Below are 16,118 nucleotides of genomic sequence, written 5' to 3'. Positions count from 1 at the left end.
AGCGGAAAGAAAGGTTTTGAGCTGTATAATTGCAAAGCGAATAACAATTGCGAAACAAAAAGTGGTTCTTAAGCATCTAATGAACTTGACTCGTAGAAAAATAGTGTTTTCATATCATGGTGAATCTGAAGCACAGGGATGCTCTGGGCTCCAATATTCAAAGCATATTTGCAAAAGTGTGCAGTCCCCTGCAGAATTGCCCATTAAGACAGAGTTCTCAGTTACGCTTCCAGAAATTTCAGCACGCACCGATCACTTTTGTGTGATACCAGCACGTAGCAAGGAAGAAAAATTAACAGTGTACGGTTACATGTCATTGGACTCATAATGCGGGCATAATATAGACACCTTATGAATCAGCTGGGTTTCGTAATAAGAACCCAATCCCGCGGTGGCACGCATTTCCTCGTGAACGAAAACAATCTTATACCTTTTTTTTTTAAATAAATACCGATGTTATCCCCACGGCTTTGTGACGTTTTTCTCGATTTATTTCGAAATCTCTTCATCTTGCTGTATTTCTTATCACTGTTAAGATACATTGTAGAGCTTTTTGCATGCGATTATATGTGTTTCTGTTTTAGCTAATCATCACTTTTTTATTCTGCCTATAATCATGTAATTTCATTTCCTCTTCCTTTTACGTGACCTCTAACGTTTTTTATGCATAACATCTACTTTGGTTATACTTATTTTTCCTGCACTGCCCCTTTCATGAAACCCTAGATTACCGAAAAAATAATCTGTATGTATGACAACTCGAGAAGATCAGTAAGAACAAATGAGTCTAACCACTAAGCGAATGCTGATCTACTGAACCAAACAAAGTGCAATTGAAAGCCGCTGGCCGCCGCGCCTACCCTACAGACAACCACGACACATACAGTCGTCACATACATGGCTCCAACGAACAGGTAGCCTCGAGTTTCGTCCAGGTAAGCCGAACGGTAGTACAGCTTTCCACGGGTGAACTTCTTGAAAGGACGATTGACTGCTCCAGGCGCTGTAGCTGCAAAGAAGCATATCTGACACTCCTTTCAAGGAACGCAAATGATATGCTTCATGTATGCTATTTGGACGCTACCTTATACGCGGAGTCACCAACAGGAAGGTTGCGCGAGAACTGGAGCTCTTTGTCGGACGTCTTTGCTTATACTAACCGACCTACAATGCGCATGGCTATGCGTTTCAGTGCCAGGAATTAGCTCCACTTGTTGACTGTCAGTGTACAAGCTTCGACCTCGGCTCCGAAAAAGATTCTCATGCGCCGAAAGCTTGCGATCTAGCCTAAAGCAATGGGCATATTACTGAGGTTTCGCTTGAGTATAAATGACTTGTCTGAGGCTGACACTTTCAGCGTTAAACTCGACGACAGGCCTTTCCTGTCGTATAACATATCACACATACATAGACAGCGCCCGCTCATCCCACAAGCACGTAGCTCTCTGGCAGGACTCACGCCGCAGTGAAAGAAATAAATAGTAGTATATCAGTCCAATGTGTTTAAGACCATCCCACAGAGTGGAGTGAATTTGTAGCAAGGGTCGTAGTTGCTCTCTAGCATCCACACGAAGCGCAACGATAAGGCTGCCGAAGAAAGCAATGTAGAATTCTCAGAAAAGGTGCAGTTAAGGAAAATTGGTCGGGGTTCAAGGATTGAACCCGGTGCCTCCGCTTGTGCGAGTCAGTGGCTGTACCAGCTGAGCGAACTAGAGCGCCTAGTTGATAGTAGGACGAGGCCGTTTTTATCCCAGGTCGAAGCGAGGATGATAAATTTATGGATTACGGGTTGTTGGTCAAAGCGCCTCGCCATGCATAGTTTCTGCTAGCCATCGTACCGAGGGTCCTAGTGCCTACTAGACGCCGTAAAATGTGAGTAAATCATTTCACGAGGCAAAATTTTAGATACTGCGCGCGGTCATATAAGACGATGACACGCATAACTGAGACATAGGGGCGGCCTAGTAAACACTCGGCGAGCTTAATATGCCAGTTGCAGAAAAATGTCAATCACCGCTCATACCAGCTGATGAGGTGGTAGCAAAAGTAGTAGACGCAAACGAAATACCCGATGTTGCGTAAGGGGCGGTGGACGCGATGGTGTTATCGGGAGCATCGGCAGGAGCAGGAGTCGTGTAAGTGGCGGCAGATGCGATAGTGCGATGGGCTGCAGTGGTTGCGTGCAACGGCTTTGCGAATGCGTTGGACGACAGCTCCGTTTCGTCTATGGTGGGCACCACAAGGGGAGGGAAGAAGGTGCTGGCGTGCTCGACCGGGATCTCGGCCGAAGGCAAGATAGCCAGTGTCAGCAAAATAACCAAGACGCAGGCGGCGGACAAGGCTCCCAATCCGATGACTATGTACGCCAGCCAATTAGTCTCAACTTTCGCCCTTTCCGTGTACAGCAAGTGGTCTTCTGACGGCGCCCGGGCGTGAGTCGGAGGCACCTCTTGCTCAGGGGAGAACATGGCGTGGATCGGGGAGCGTGTACGAGGAGGAAACAGCAAGCGCTGGCCTTGTGGTCGCCTCAGCGGGACTCCGTGGTTTCGCGAGGTTAGCTCTTTCGTCTGGCTCGCATCACGCGCCACGTTCTGGCTTTGCGGTTCGTGCAGATGAAGCCCTTCCTTTTCTTTCATTCCCAACAAAGGCAACGCGATGCTGCTACCCATGCAGTCGTGTTGAGCACCCCGTCTGGAAAAATCACCGAGCAGCCTAAAAACTACTTTCAGCAACGTTGTCTGCCCCTTGCCAGGGAGACAGGGACGAGCTCGAGAGATGTTCGGAAAGTGGCAGACGTAGAATACAGGACTCTCAAATTTCTTCGTTTTATTTACGCATTTAGGAACAGCTCATTTAAGCGTCGTTGCTTAATTTGGAGTAAAACACGCGGAAAAACTTGATACATTTAGGCAGACCTCTATTTTTCTTCACTTCCCTTGTGTGGGAAACCCACCTAAGCAGACTGTAAGCATATCTTCTTGACTCATCTAGGGTAGAACGAGAGAAAGAAGATGGCTACACCAGAGGGGTAAAGGACGGCGAGCAGCCTCAGTCGTGTTGCACCATGATGAAAATAGCATTATTTACTCTTACTTTACTCACACAAGATACTCTAAAAACTAAACCTATAGCGTATTAATCATCAGAAAAAAAAATGTTTTACAGTTCATTTCTTTACAGTTGTAAAATTTCAGTTATATAAAGACTGATAAATGTCTACCAGCGATAGTTTCGTATAGGTTCGTCTGCTGTACGCAGCTTTACGTGTACCGTGTTTTATGTACTACACGCACCGTGCACATCGCGAGTTGTTTTCTGTTCGTTATAGGGTTGATAGTATTTCTCGTGCGCGCGTCCATCGATCGCGCGCAATCTACTTCATTATTGGAGCCGTCGGTAGTATAGCGGCCTGTTTTCGGGGCCTAAGCCCATGCCCCAAGTCGCCATAGCAGCCAACCCTCGTTTTTATAGGCCGCTCTAAGCGGGCCATGCAGGAAAGGGCTTGCCCTTCGCTGAAAGCTGAAGAACACGACCACCACAACCATCTACTGTCACAGGACATCCTATGAGTTGTTTTGCCTAGTAGGTGAAATACGTACGCAGCAACGTTATTTCTATTAACGTTGGTACACAGCGCACTGCAGCGCCAAGCGATCTACCCCTTTCTCAAGCACCGAGTTTCAGCGCAATGCTTCCATCGTGTGCAAAACATGATGCCGAAAGGCATCAAGTATTTCGTTTCATTTGTGAATACTATTTTTTTTTTCATTTCTAATAGGCATATATCTTCCCACCTGCGTTTCGTTACCGGCTGTATTTGTACATATTTTCACGTCTCGCTTGTCAGGGCTCATCACTACCTTTGCCGACCTTCTAACTGACCAACTCGTCTAAATTGGTCAAGGGACCTAGAAAATTGCTGAACAGTGCCGCTTTATCTTTCCACACGCCGCACTGCACTGCGATCTGCGATGACGGCGGCCTCCGTGGTCCCCGTTTTGCCAACGTTGCCAGGTTGGTACGTCTTTTTTGCGCTAGATCTGGCCTAAACGTCTCTTAAAACGTGCTGGTTACCATTCGCGAAATATCATCTGGCTGCGAAAACGATTAGCAAATGAGTGGCGAGGGTTTACATGGCAGTGTCTCTGTCGATTTCGCTCTAGTTTTGGTTGTATTAACTCAATGGGATACACAGTATGAAAGGACGCTGAGCAGGAATTGAGGGGGAGCCCCAATTCGCAAGCCAAGCCAGAGTTTCGAAGGAGACGTTTCTTCATCAGGGCAGCGCGATCATCAATGATGGGGTTTAAATGCGCTGTTGCTTCCGAAGATGAAAGGGAAGGGGTAAAGAAGCAGGTAAAGGAGTGCAGGAATGTTTTCTTGGATGTGGATTTCTGAGCCTAGAACCAGTGATCCCGCCGCCCGAAAAAAATAAATAAAAAGTGGCAGAAGCCGGCAAAACTACATTGTGAAGTAGATCACAGAGCAGGAACAGCAGCAAGCATTCAGAACATCCCTTTAGTCCCTAAATTTTGCGGAAAACAGCTGACTGCAATATGATACCAACCTTCGTAACAGAATTAAACTTGTATCTAAATTTCAAGAACTCATCATCTACACCCATCGCATTACCGTGTGGTTTTAAACTTGCTCCTCTAACACTTTCCGATAAAAGTTGCCGTCATGTATTCAATAGTTCGAGATGATTACCTTCTGTCGGCACATGTCATCTTTCCTTTATTCCATGATATTGTTACCTTGGAGTCCCAGCCCCCTATTCGGGTCTGCGTACCTGGTTGGGGGAGTAGGGGAACCTCCTGTATCGGCGGCAATAAAGTTTCAAATAATAATAATAATAATAATAATAATAATAATAATAATAATAATAATAATAATAATAATAATAATAATAATAATAATAATAATAATAATAATAATAATAATAATAATAATAATAATAATAATAATAATAATAATAATAATAATAATAATAATACCGGTGAGCGCTTGAACGACGAAAGAAGACGACGACGCTGAGAGTGTTGATCCTGGACCGTCCTTGTGGTCTCAGCGCCGAGTTCGCCCATCGAAGCGCAGGTCTCAATAAATACTTCTCCGTTACATCTTTGGTGGAGGTCGTGGGTTCCAGCCGCCCACACGCTGGATCTCCTCAGCGGCCGTCACCTCGGAACCGTCGCGATGACTACCGACCTTGCAATCTACGTCTGCAACGCCACCTGCCCTTATGGATCACCCCCTTAACCCCTGTACATTCTGCGAAACAGATTAAGTGAATCTCGGTGACCGGCTCTAGCTTTCTAAACGTATTAGTCAACACAACAGTTGGGACGGCACGCTTATGCTGTCCAGTGTGACTTTCAACCATACCGTAAGCGTACCTATGTGGTTCGAAACCCATGAAGGAGAGATTCTTCCTGGGGTGTTTGCAATCATAAATTCCGAGACCTGTTCGAAAAGCCTGTTGGCCGTCAATTCGCCTCCAAGAGGGAACTTGCATATTTCTGATTTTGCCACCGGTCCGCTTGGTCAAACATCAGTTGTGGCTTACCGCGTATACATGGGAGGCATCATTGTGTGTCTCTTTCAGAGCGCCAGGTCATCTAAAGGGAGGTCGGCAAGATGTTGGTCAACGATATCACCGAGCCTTCGAACAGTCGCTGAGCATCTCCTGTCGGGATCATTAAAAATGATCGTTAAAAAGAGAGGTAACAGGTGGCGCTTTCATGTCGACAACTGACATCTGAAAACGATCACAAAGAAGGATATCTGCCCGCTTCCATGAATAGACAATGCCTTGGATTGCTTACATGGAGCCTGCTACTTTTGCATCTTGGACCTTCGTAGTGGCTACTGAGAAATATCTTTTGGCCAAGAAGACCGAGATAAGAGTGCTCTCGTCACACCCGATGGACTTTACTAATTTAAGATAAGACATTTTGGACATTGTAACACCCCTTTCACGTTTGAACGGATGATCGCCTCCTAATTCCGCGGCGTCAAATGGACGACTTGTTTATGTTATTTGGATGACATGATTGTTTTCTCTCCCTCATTTGAAAGTCACCTCCATCGCCTTTCGTCCATCTTGGCACTTTTCCGCCGTTCCGGACTGAACTCAATGAAACGCAATTTTGGTCGGCGCGAACCTAAAGTGTTTAGCCATTTGATGGAGGCTTTTGGCGTCCAGTCTGATCTCGACAAATTTTGTACTTTCCTTGTTTTTCTTCTTTCCGTTCACCCAGTTATATTCGCAGTATTATTTAGCTGCGTATTCATCTTCGCAGGTTTGTCCTGAACTTCACAGCCGTGGCATGCCCTGTCACCAGTTTTAGCGTTAATTTTTTCTTGGGCACCAGAGTAGGCTAACGCCTCATCGCTGCTCTCACCAACCCTCCTGTCATGGCCCATTTCAACCCGTCTGCCCTGACGAAACTTCGTACCGAAGCCAGTGGCCACGTGATTGGCGCCATTCTTGCACAGCGATACCGCGAAACACTGCGTGATTGTGTACGCCAGCCGCCTCCATTCTACAGCGGAGCAGAACTATTCTATTACGGAGCGGAAGTACGTGGCTCTCGTTTGGGCCATCGGGAAATTCTGACGTAGCTTCTTTGGCCAACCCTCTACCATTATTCCCAAACCGTGTGCATTATTCCTAAACCTTTTTCCATGACTTGTGCTGGCTGTCTTCCCTCAAGGACCCTGCTGGCTTCATTGGCGGCTAGGGACAGCGCTTGTTGCCACCCTTTCCACCTAGTATTGGTTTTCTTTCTGTGCCCCGTTTTAACCGTTTTCAACTACTGCACTCTCAGAGACATGAGCTCATCCTCGCTAATGCGGACTTCGAATGTTTACACTTTCCTTGGGATGTAAGGCAAAGGCAGGTCCTCATGAGACTGTTGCGCTGCAGAATTTCGGTTTGAGTTCACGCTGTCGAGTATGTGTGCCAAAATTACTTTTGAAAAGGAATTAAATTAATTACTAATTACTTTGCTGAAAATTGCAGAAAGGTAATTAAATTACATTACTCATTACTGCTCCCCAAAAGTAATGAAATTACATTACAAATACTTCTACTGAGTAATTCAATTACTTTGAAATTACTTTCTAGTTTCCATAAATGCAAAAACTAAGTAAAGCTATTAAAGAAAACAACAACTTGTTCTCCAGAGTATTCTAGTTGACTATAGTTCTGCTCAATTCTGTCTCCTTTTGCCTATCCGTTACGCTGGCTTCGGATTACAGCACGTCGTTCCTGCTTTCGTGCACTCTACTTTGCTGTCTATTGAAAGAGTGACGGCGCACTTTAGTAAAAGTAATTTTGAGAGGAATTAATTACTTTGCTGCGAAATTACTACCAAAAAGTAATTCACTAAATTACTAAATTACCAAACTGAAAAAGTAATTCATTACATTACAAATTACCGAACAAAGTAATTAAAATACAGTAACTTCATTACTGTAATTCAATTACTGCCATATCTGATGTGTGCATCATACGATGACGCGGAAACTAGATCGTTCCATTCTCCCCTTCCAGGGGTATACTCTCCGGAGCAGAAATTATTTGGAAATTCATCTCGCTCGATTAGGGTTGCCTTTTACAATGCCCGTCCTCCTCTCCTTTCTTGCAGCCTGTGTTATAACGTTGCGAATGGAAGACTTCTTATTTAGTGCTTCACTACCTTGGTTGTACTTTCAAAATTTATTTACCTAAGTAGTTTTTCATTATCATGGCTACTACCTCTGAGACATTTTTCACCGACATTGATTCCAAATTCGAAACTTATATACGGTACAACCTAAGTCAGATCGAATAAATTTGCGCTTGTGTCTGCACCAATTCCTGGCCAATTCCCCGCTCTGTGTCAGGGCCGTGTATTCTCAGGCAAGGAGAAAAAAATTATGTCTATGTACTTCATCTAAACCGCCCATGTATCCGTAAGTATAAATTGTTCGCCTAGAAAGCGAGGAATAGCTGATTTCGAGCGCCGGGTTTAGATGATGATTTTTTTTTGGCTGCAAGACATATCACAGGAAGAATGTAACACTCCTCTTTAACAGTTGACTTACGTTCTGTGATTATTGGTTTTTGAAAAGAAATAAAAAAGACGAGATAAAGTTCACCTCCAAGAAAGCAATCAGTTCACAATCGGAACGCCGATTTTTCCTGTATCTGCTTTTCCTTATTGCCATCAGTGCTATGCAATACGTACAGAAGATCAGCCAGCCTACTTAAGTCTGACGTACAGAGGCGGACGGAGACAGGGTAGGAGATTAGCAGATTCGCCTAGCGGAAAATTGAATTCATGAGAGGGCGGATAAACACAAAATAAGCAGCCCCGAACACCGTCGCTTCTACAGAGCAATCAACTTGTGCTGTGCTATCGCACGTGCATGAGCGCGATTCAAATTCCATTAATATTTGTGCTCCTATTTATTTTTTTAATTCTATCACACAAATCACTGACCATTTAATCCTGAAGGAGTGTTGCTTTTGCCTTTTGGCTTGCATTTTGTAAAGCGTTGAAGCGAAAATTGCTGGTAAAACAACAAAGGTTTTTCTGACTCCTTTTTTATTTTTTAAACAGTAATCATCACCACGCAAATAGCTTGACAGTTGAAGGCAATAATGAGCCTTCATAAATGACAAACTGCGAATCAAAAAAGTCTTTTATACCTGGGCTGGGTTTTTGCTGTGATACGAAAGCAAAAGCATTACAGTTCAGCTTAGTGATCATCAAAGCAATCAAAGCAAAGATTGACTTGCGCAATATGGTGTTACGTAATTTCGCTTCCTAAATATAAGGAGACGTAGCGTTGTAAATAAATCAGAAGCTTTGGAGGATATCATATAGTAATCAATATTCTGCACGTTTCTATGGCTACGATATGATATTGATGACGAAACTATGTTTCCTAGCCCTTATCAAATTTTTCGCCGTGGTAGGGGAACGCGTAGAAGCGGAGTGGAGACCTTGGTGAGGCATAACACAGATGTACACACGCTACAGCAATAGTCAAATGGTTAACCATGGACGTGTACCCTAAAAGTTGTCGTATGCGGCTAAAGATCGTTTTAATTATTTGCTGTTTCCTGAAAGTTACAGTACGTTTTACTGTTTCTGTTGAACCTGGGTATTCTTATCACTGCATGTATGTATTTCCTTGTCTCGTTCAACAAAGTGTCAATTTTGGGACAGTAAAAATTATTTCTGTGAAAATCTACTCGTGAGCGAATGGCAAAAAAATGTGCTAGATTACCTCCTACCTCAGTTTTTACGTGAGCTGGCCGACCCCATATTAACCTTTTGTCATGATAAAATATACCTTGTTGGTTATTTTAATCTTCCGGGTGCTGATTGAAATGCCCCTTCTCTATAGGAATCTTGACAAGAACGTTTTATACATGTGGGGCATCATGTGGAATCATAATTTGCAACAGATGGTATCGCGCATGCAGGGTTAGGCAGCATCTATTCCTGACCTCTTCTTTCTCAGCAGCGCAATGGAAAGTTTACTCTTTTAGTTTAACCTGGGTCATCTGATCACTGCATGTATATCTTTCTTTGCCCCATTCAACAAATTGTCGATTTTGAGTCAATAAAAAGTAGTTATGTAAATACCTCTCACGAGAAAGTGACGAGAGTGTTAGATTACTTTATTATGCATTGACACGTTTCACGGATCTAATGTTGATGAGCAATGGAATAAGTGCGAAGAAATTTGTACGTACTGCGTAGACAACTTCAGTCCTGATAATCTAAAGAAAACTTGCAAAAAAAAAAAGCTCCTTGGATCACGCGAGGAACCATACATTTAAAAATAAAAATAAATGACTGAAGCGAGGAGGCACCTTAGAAATATAGTTAAAATAAATCAGGTTAACCTCATCAGTGCACTGCAGCAGGCTAAACAATTTTATTTTTAGCCCTGCCTACTAAATTTTCTTCGCGAATCAACGCAACGGTTCTGAAAACTTTGCCGAAAAAAAAAAAGAATTACCCTCACTTCACATCAATGTGCCCTCCTTGTTGATAAACCACAAAAGTCTGAAGTGTTCAACAAACATTTTCAGAGTGTGATTTTAAATAATGATATATATGTCCAATCCAGTGCTATGCTTTACTCGATCCCTATTTCTCCATTTGTTGTTTTCTCCGAGCTACTGAACTTTAGACTAATTCATCCACCGTACGTTACGGAATACGAAATATGTTTTTATGGCGTTATGCAGAAGCCACCTGAGAGTTTCTGGATGTCATTGTCATAAATGATATGAAACAAGCAGCCTTCCTTCCTACTGGAAAAAGGCGCGGATTGTACCTGTGCTGAGAAAGGTAATGCTACCTTGATTGGTAATCATCGTCCGATTAAATAACTTGCACATGCAGCAACCTCACTGAAAACATCATAGCTGACTACATAACTGCATTTCTAAACGATTACAAGGTGCTTACCCCGGTGAGCACGGGGTACGTAAATGCTTTTCCACATTCCCTCAGCTCCCCTCTGTTATTCATAATTTCACTGTCCTCAATGTCGCTTATCGGGTGGATGCATTTTCTCACACTTCGGTAAAAGCTTTGATCTCATTTCTTACGCTAATTTAAAAATCATAACTGTTTTGTTTTCCTAAATTCATAATTCGTTGGATTTCTTCTTACCTTTCTTACCGCACACACTTTGTTTGCATTGACGGTTGCGGTTCAACCCACCTTGCGGTCACTTCAGACGCCCCACAGGGAAGCCTGTTAAGTCAATTCGCATTTCTAAGATATATCAAATACGTTACTAACGTTATACCTGACCATGTTCAAATTAGGCTATTTACTGATGATTGGGTTTTATTCCATCAAATTACCAGAAAAGAGGATTTGGTTTTACTAAACTAATCTTCAGAGCAACATATAGCACTGTATAGAATTTTCCGCCTCCCTTACACAATGTCTAATGGGTAGTAATTTATTTCAAATAAAATAAAATAATCAGAACATGAAGCTAAATGCAGAAAATAAAAGAGCGTATATAAATATAACTAACAAAAAGGCTTTCTCTCCCGTTTCTCTAGAATATTTCATCTCCTCTCCTAACTAAAATCAGGGAGTTCAAGTACATCGGTATCACTATGACAAAGAAATTAAGCTCGAACAAACATGTATCATAAATATGTTCAACGGGCTTTTATAAACTCTGATTTTTTAGACAGAAAGTCAAGCTTGTTCCATCAGAACTTAAGAAATTAACCTATTTTTCAATAAAAGGTCATCACTAGAATATTTGCGTACCAACTGGGATCTCTACAATAAACGTAATATCTAAGTACTCGAAATGATACGGTGCAAAACAATCTGTTTAATATTTTCAGAGTATCGTGGAACCGACTCGCCGACTATGCTCATGAGAATTCATGGAATACAAACATTACCGCTGCGCTGAAAAATCATACGCTGTCCATGAGTTCTGACCCCTTTCTTACACCTAATACTACGCGCCAAAACAGAAATCATCAGGCTCAATCGTTAACGCTTTACAGTGCCATAATTAATGCTTTCAAATACTCCTTTTTTCCCACACGCACTATAGAAGAGTGGAACAATAAAGTTGCCATCAAACCTTCTGACACTAGGCAGCGTCAGAAGGTTTGGTGAGCATACGTAGTGGAAATGCACTATGTGGCGTAGTAGGGAGCATTTGTATGTGTCACCAATGCTAGTGTGCTTGACTTTATTTACTTTCCTCAACGACAGAAAAAACGTACAGAATATTCAGCAAAAATTGTTTTATTGTTTGAAATACGTTTACTCCACGGTTTACAGCAGAATATTAACACCATGTGTGTTGCAATTATGCTCTTCAATAACATCTCGTAACATCGTTCCAAGCCTGGAAGTGCAGTGACTAGGCGCGAGTGGTAGTTAACAGCAACATCAAAAATGCACGCAAAAAATAGGTCAATAAAAATACATTTACATAATGTCAATAAATATATAGTCCTTTCTGAGGCGATATCTATCAACCAGCTAACGTGCTTGTCTAAATGTCATTTCTGCCTGTCTTCCGAGTGTGTTGTTTCTCTTAGGCGCTCCTGGAGGTCCAGGCGTTCGACTTAAAACGTGCGGAGGAATTCACAGCGGGCTGCGTCTGTTCCCGAGGGGCTCGATATTTTGAGGCAGTAAGTGCTCTAGCAAGAATAAGCACTGGCAAAAGAAACTAATGGCGCGTTCTACATGGTTCCATCGACCGTACAGTCACGCTACCCTCACTTTCATCACAGGTACACTGGTTAGATGAAACGCTAGGCGTTAGTTTATGGATGATTAACTGTTCCCCGAGTTTCAAACTGTGCAGCTTGCTTTCAAGATCTCACCTTTACCCTACATACTTCCACCGTCACTTGCAACGAATAACCATGCACTTTCGCTCTCTGCCTTTTCTAATTATGTTTTAGGGGTTCGCCAAAACCTTAAATATTGCATCTGTCATCAGCCCTAAACTGTCAGCACTCTTCACGAATTCTGGACATACCGAATACATTGGACTATAAGAGCTGCATTTTTTGCGAATATTTGCGGGATGCGTCACATGCACGTAAGTGACAATTTTCAGTTCATCATAACAGCCACCTTACGGAGAAACTACTCTACTGTCCCACACAGACAGAGTCTATGGCTTATGCCTAGTTGACGATATCATAAAGATTCCTCATCGATATTGCTTTCGCCAGAGCTTGAGCCTGACCGGACTCAACAGTAGTAAGCGAAGTGAGCCTGGGTCCCATGCCTTACATAAAAAAAAAATGTGGTAACTGTAAATATTTGCCGAAGTACGGTGGCATCGCTCACCACGAATTCAGAATCCACGAGGAGACCAGCTGCTCGTCTTAGCGATAAACTCGGCGTTCTCTATTGGCCGTCTATTAACATCCACCTTGAGCACTAGTCCGAATTCTGCTTTATTTGTCGCAGTGATTCATAGCGGGTTTCAACCTGGAAGATTGTGGCAATGGACAGCAATAGACAGCTGTCGCATTGCGCGCAAAATAATGTTCGCGAACTCTTCCCCCCCTCCCCATGCTCTTCTATTATTGTCTACAAAGTTGGAGAAACTGGCGCAGCCATTAAACACAAATGCAGCCCTTGGTCCAGTACATACGGTAGGTAAGCAAAACACTTCTAAAAACTTTGTTACAACTTGTACGAGATCGGGTCATGGTGCTGATGATAGCGCGAAAGCATAGCTTGGCAGTGTAAAACATTTGATGAAAAACTTTCCTGCAATGTAGACAAGAAACGCGGCTACTGTGTACCGTTCTCTTCTTTTAGTCGCTGTAAAAATGAGACATACAGTTACTTAACGCAGTCTTCTGGAGGCTCGAAACTGTTTTCCTTTGGGTTGTTTTTCGCAGCTTTTTGCTGCGCCTCGCAGTTCGCGCAGTTATCTGGGGTCTGAAGCGTTTTAGCCGTCGGCGACCGCCTCCTATTGCGAGCCTGCAGCGTCGACCACGGGGTGCGAAATGTGGCACTACTTCGCTTTGATCCCGAAGAACACGCCAGGCGGCGCCACAGCCCACGAACGTGAGCATCGCACCCGACGGAGGAAGCGCCTCCGTTGAAGGCTAGAAAGACGTACGGGTTGATGGCGCTGTTGGAGGCGGAGATGACGCCGAATACGGCCACCACATGTTGTCCCAAAGAAACATTCGGCGTGAAGGCTAGAAGCATTTCCTGCACCATGTAGGGAAGGTTGGTCACCAGAAAAGCGACGAATATCACTACAGCCATCTTTAGCGTGCGCAAGCGCGCCTTCGGAAGCGTGCTTTTGACTCTTACACCACTGCCACCAGATGCTCCGGCGACGGAGTGATCTTCAGGGTGGGAGGAAGAAACGGTCATCATCCACATTCGGAGCAGGATGCATGTGTAGAGCGTCACTAGTGTCATTAGAGGCACTATGAAGACCATAGTAAAGACAAACGCCATGTAAGCCTGCCTCGCTGCCACAGAGTCTCGGTAGATATAGAAGACGGAAGCGCAGTAGCACTTGTCCTGCATCACAACCAGTCGGAATACGTAAAGGTTGGGGAGGGACGGAATGAGAGAGAACAGCCAGCAAGCGGTAGCCAAAGACCGTGGGCTGGGCGCTGGAGCAAGCGGTCTGCAGATGGCGAAGTAGCGGTCCACTGCGATGCCCACCAGCATGTAAGTAGATGACACGAGCGCGAACGTCTGTAGTACTTTGAACAGCCGACAGGAGCCGTCACCGGCCGTCCACACGCGGCCGAGTACCTCCCAGAGAAGCTGAGAGCTCATGGTGACCAGAGTGACGAGCAGATCGGCGATGGCCAGGTTCAGGAAGAGCACTTGCGCCTTGAATACTCGGTGGCGACGCGACGTCAGGAGATGATGACAGACGATAGAGTTACCCAGGAGTGAAAGGACCAGCATAATGGCGATAATTGTGATGCGAAGTGTCTTGGCGTACAGTGGACCGAGCAGTTCTGCAGGCGTGACCTCTGTCGACATCGTCTCATTGTCGGGACTAGGGACAACCTCGCGTTCGGGTGACATCGTGGTAAAGCCTTCTTTGCCAAGGGAGGGCCTAGGTCCCCCCTACCCATCACCGTGAAGACGGGCCAGAAGACTATCGACGCCCACGGAGTCGGCAAACCCCGTTATAGTACAATGCCTCTGCGGATATTTCGCAGGTTTTATGCGTTTGTTTTCAGGAACATCACATTTCAGAGGTTGTAGTATTCTGAAGGATAGTTGGGCCTCTCTATAACCAGTAGACGCAGCAGAAGGCTTTGTCCGCCACTGAACACATACTGTCGGCTGAAAGTCTGCTTTTACCGCCTTTCGCAGAGGACCCCTTTCAGTGCTTGATGCAACGAAATGAAGAACACCTGAAAAATAGAAGACGAACATTCAGTAAAATAAAAGCAGCAAAAACTACAAGACGACATGAAGCGATACCAATGAAAGAAGCCAAATATTGGATTCTACAAGCTCCGACTGCTGTTTAGGCGCCCTCCAAGAAGCATTCACACAGCCGTGCTAAGTTTTGAACGTCGGTTAACATTAACACGGTGGCGATCTAGCCCACCAATTTGTGTACGGGTGTGCCGCCACTGCCTACTGAAATCGCCTATTGGTTATTTGGTTCACTTATAGCTGTAACTGCGTGATAACCTCTTACGCTACAGATGTACGTACATGGTATCACTGTTCGTTGACAAATACATTTAAGCAGTCAATATCGAATCTACTCCAATAGTACCGCCAATAGGCGGGTGGCGCCCCCTAGCAGTTAACGTTTACCTAGGGTTCATGCTACCGATTTTATGCTCTAAGATATATATTGCGTCACCTTTGTCAATATCTGTATGGCTTCTAAAATAAAAAGCTGACGATGGACAAAAATGCCGCTAGAAAAAGGCCAGAGGTAAGAAGCGAAGCTTTCACAGCATAGATGAGAAAGCGCTTTTAGAACGAGATATTGTGTTCAAAAGGTACAAGCATAGGTTTTAAAACAGATGAAGAGGAGCATATTGTCTAGTTCCAACACGCAAAGCCACTATCAATGAAAATATAATGTGCTCATATCAGAACTGCTCGCGCGTACGTTTTGTCGGTCTGAGGCTAGGACTACAGACCAGCCGAACACGATCGTCAACACGGACGGCTGACAATGGCAGCCCAATCCTTCGCGAAAAAAGCTTCGAGCATTCATTCCCAGTTTTTTTTCCCTTTAACTCAGCCAATAATATCCGAGGCCAGTAGAAACTGAACGGTAACGCACTGCGTCAATGCAGATGTGCGCCCCTTGCCGCGGGATTGGAGTGGCATGTGGCAAAGCGGCAAAATGTGGCCGGCAGAGCTTTTGCTGCAATGCGTTACCAATTAAATTACGTGCCGCTCATACAAGACAAGCTGCGGCACATGGGTTGTCTCCTTTGGAAACTTGTTCGCTCCTCCACAGTTTTTCTTATGGTCGGGTCGTAATTATATTCCTGGCTCGTCATCAGCCGCAAGTGACTCGCCCCTGCCTCAGTTCCGCCGTCTGTTAAAAGAGTAAGATTTCTGGCTTTTCACGCT

At 44.3% G+C, this 16,118-nt stretch overlaps 2 protein-coding genes across 2 annotated transcripts in view; both read right to left on the bottom strand.

Annotated features, from left to right (window-relative positions):
* The window catches only part of LOC146198499 (semaphorin-2A-like), a 32,511-nt gene extending 29,842 nt beyond the window's left edge, over positions 1–2,669 (bottom strand). The window contains exons 1-2 of the mRNA XM_084591915.1: positions 2,069–2,669; positions 898–1,009 (exon numbers count right to left, since the gene is read on the bottom strand). Of these exons, the coding sequence (XP_084448041.1) occupies positions 898–1,009; positions 2,069–2,669 (713 nt within the window). The remainder of the gene's footprint in view (positions 1–897; positions 1,010–2,068) is intronic.
* A 10,449-nt stretch (positions 2,670–13,118) lies between these two features.
* LOC146198498 (oxytocin receptor-like) lies at positions 13,119–14,689 on the bottom strand. Its single transcript, XM_084592604.1, has one exon. It carries the CDS (start codon positions 14,589–14,591, stop codon positions 13,371–13,373), a length of 1,221 nt encoding a protein of 406 aa, XP_084448730.1. The 5' UTR covers positions 14,592–14,689; the 3' UTR covers positions 13,119–13,370.
* Between the last annotated feature and the right edge of the window lie 1,429 nt (positions 14,690–16,118).

Source organism: Amblyomma maculatum, chromosome 2 (assembly GCF_055883805.1).
Source record: "Amblyomma maculatum isolate TAMU_Amacu chromosome 2, ASM5588380v1, whole genome shotgun sequence".
NCBI lineage: Eukaryota > Metazoa > Arthropoda > Arachnida > Ixodida > Ixodidae > Amblyomma > Amblyomma maculatum.
Note: the sequence above shows the minus strand (reverse complement) of the source record. Positions and strands in the feature narration are given on the sequence as shown.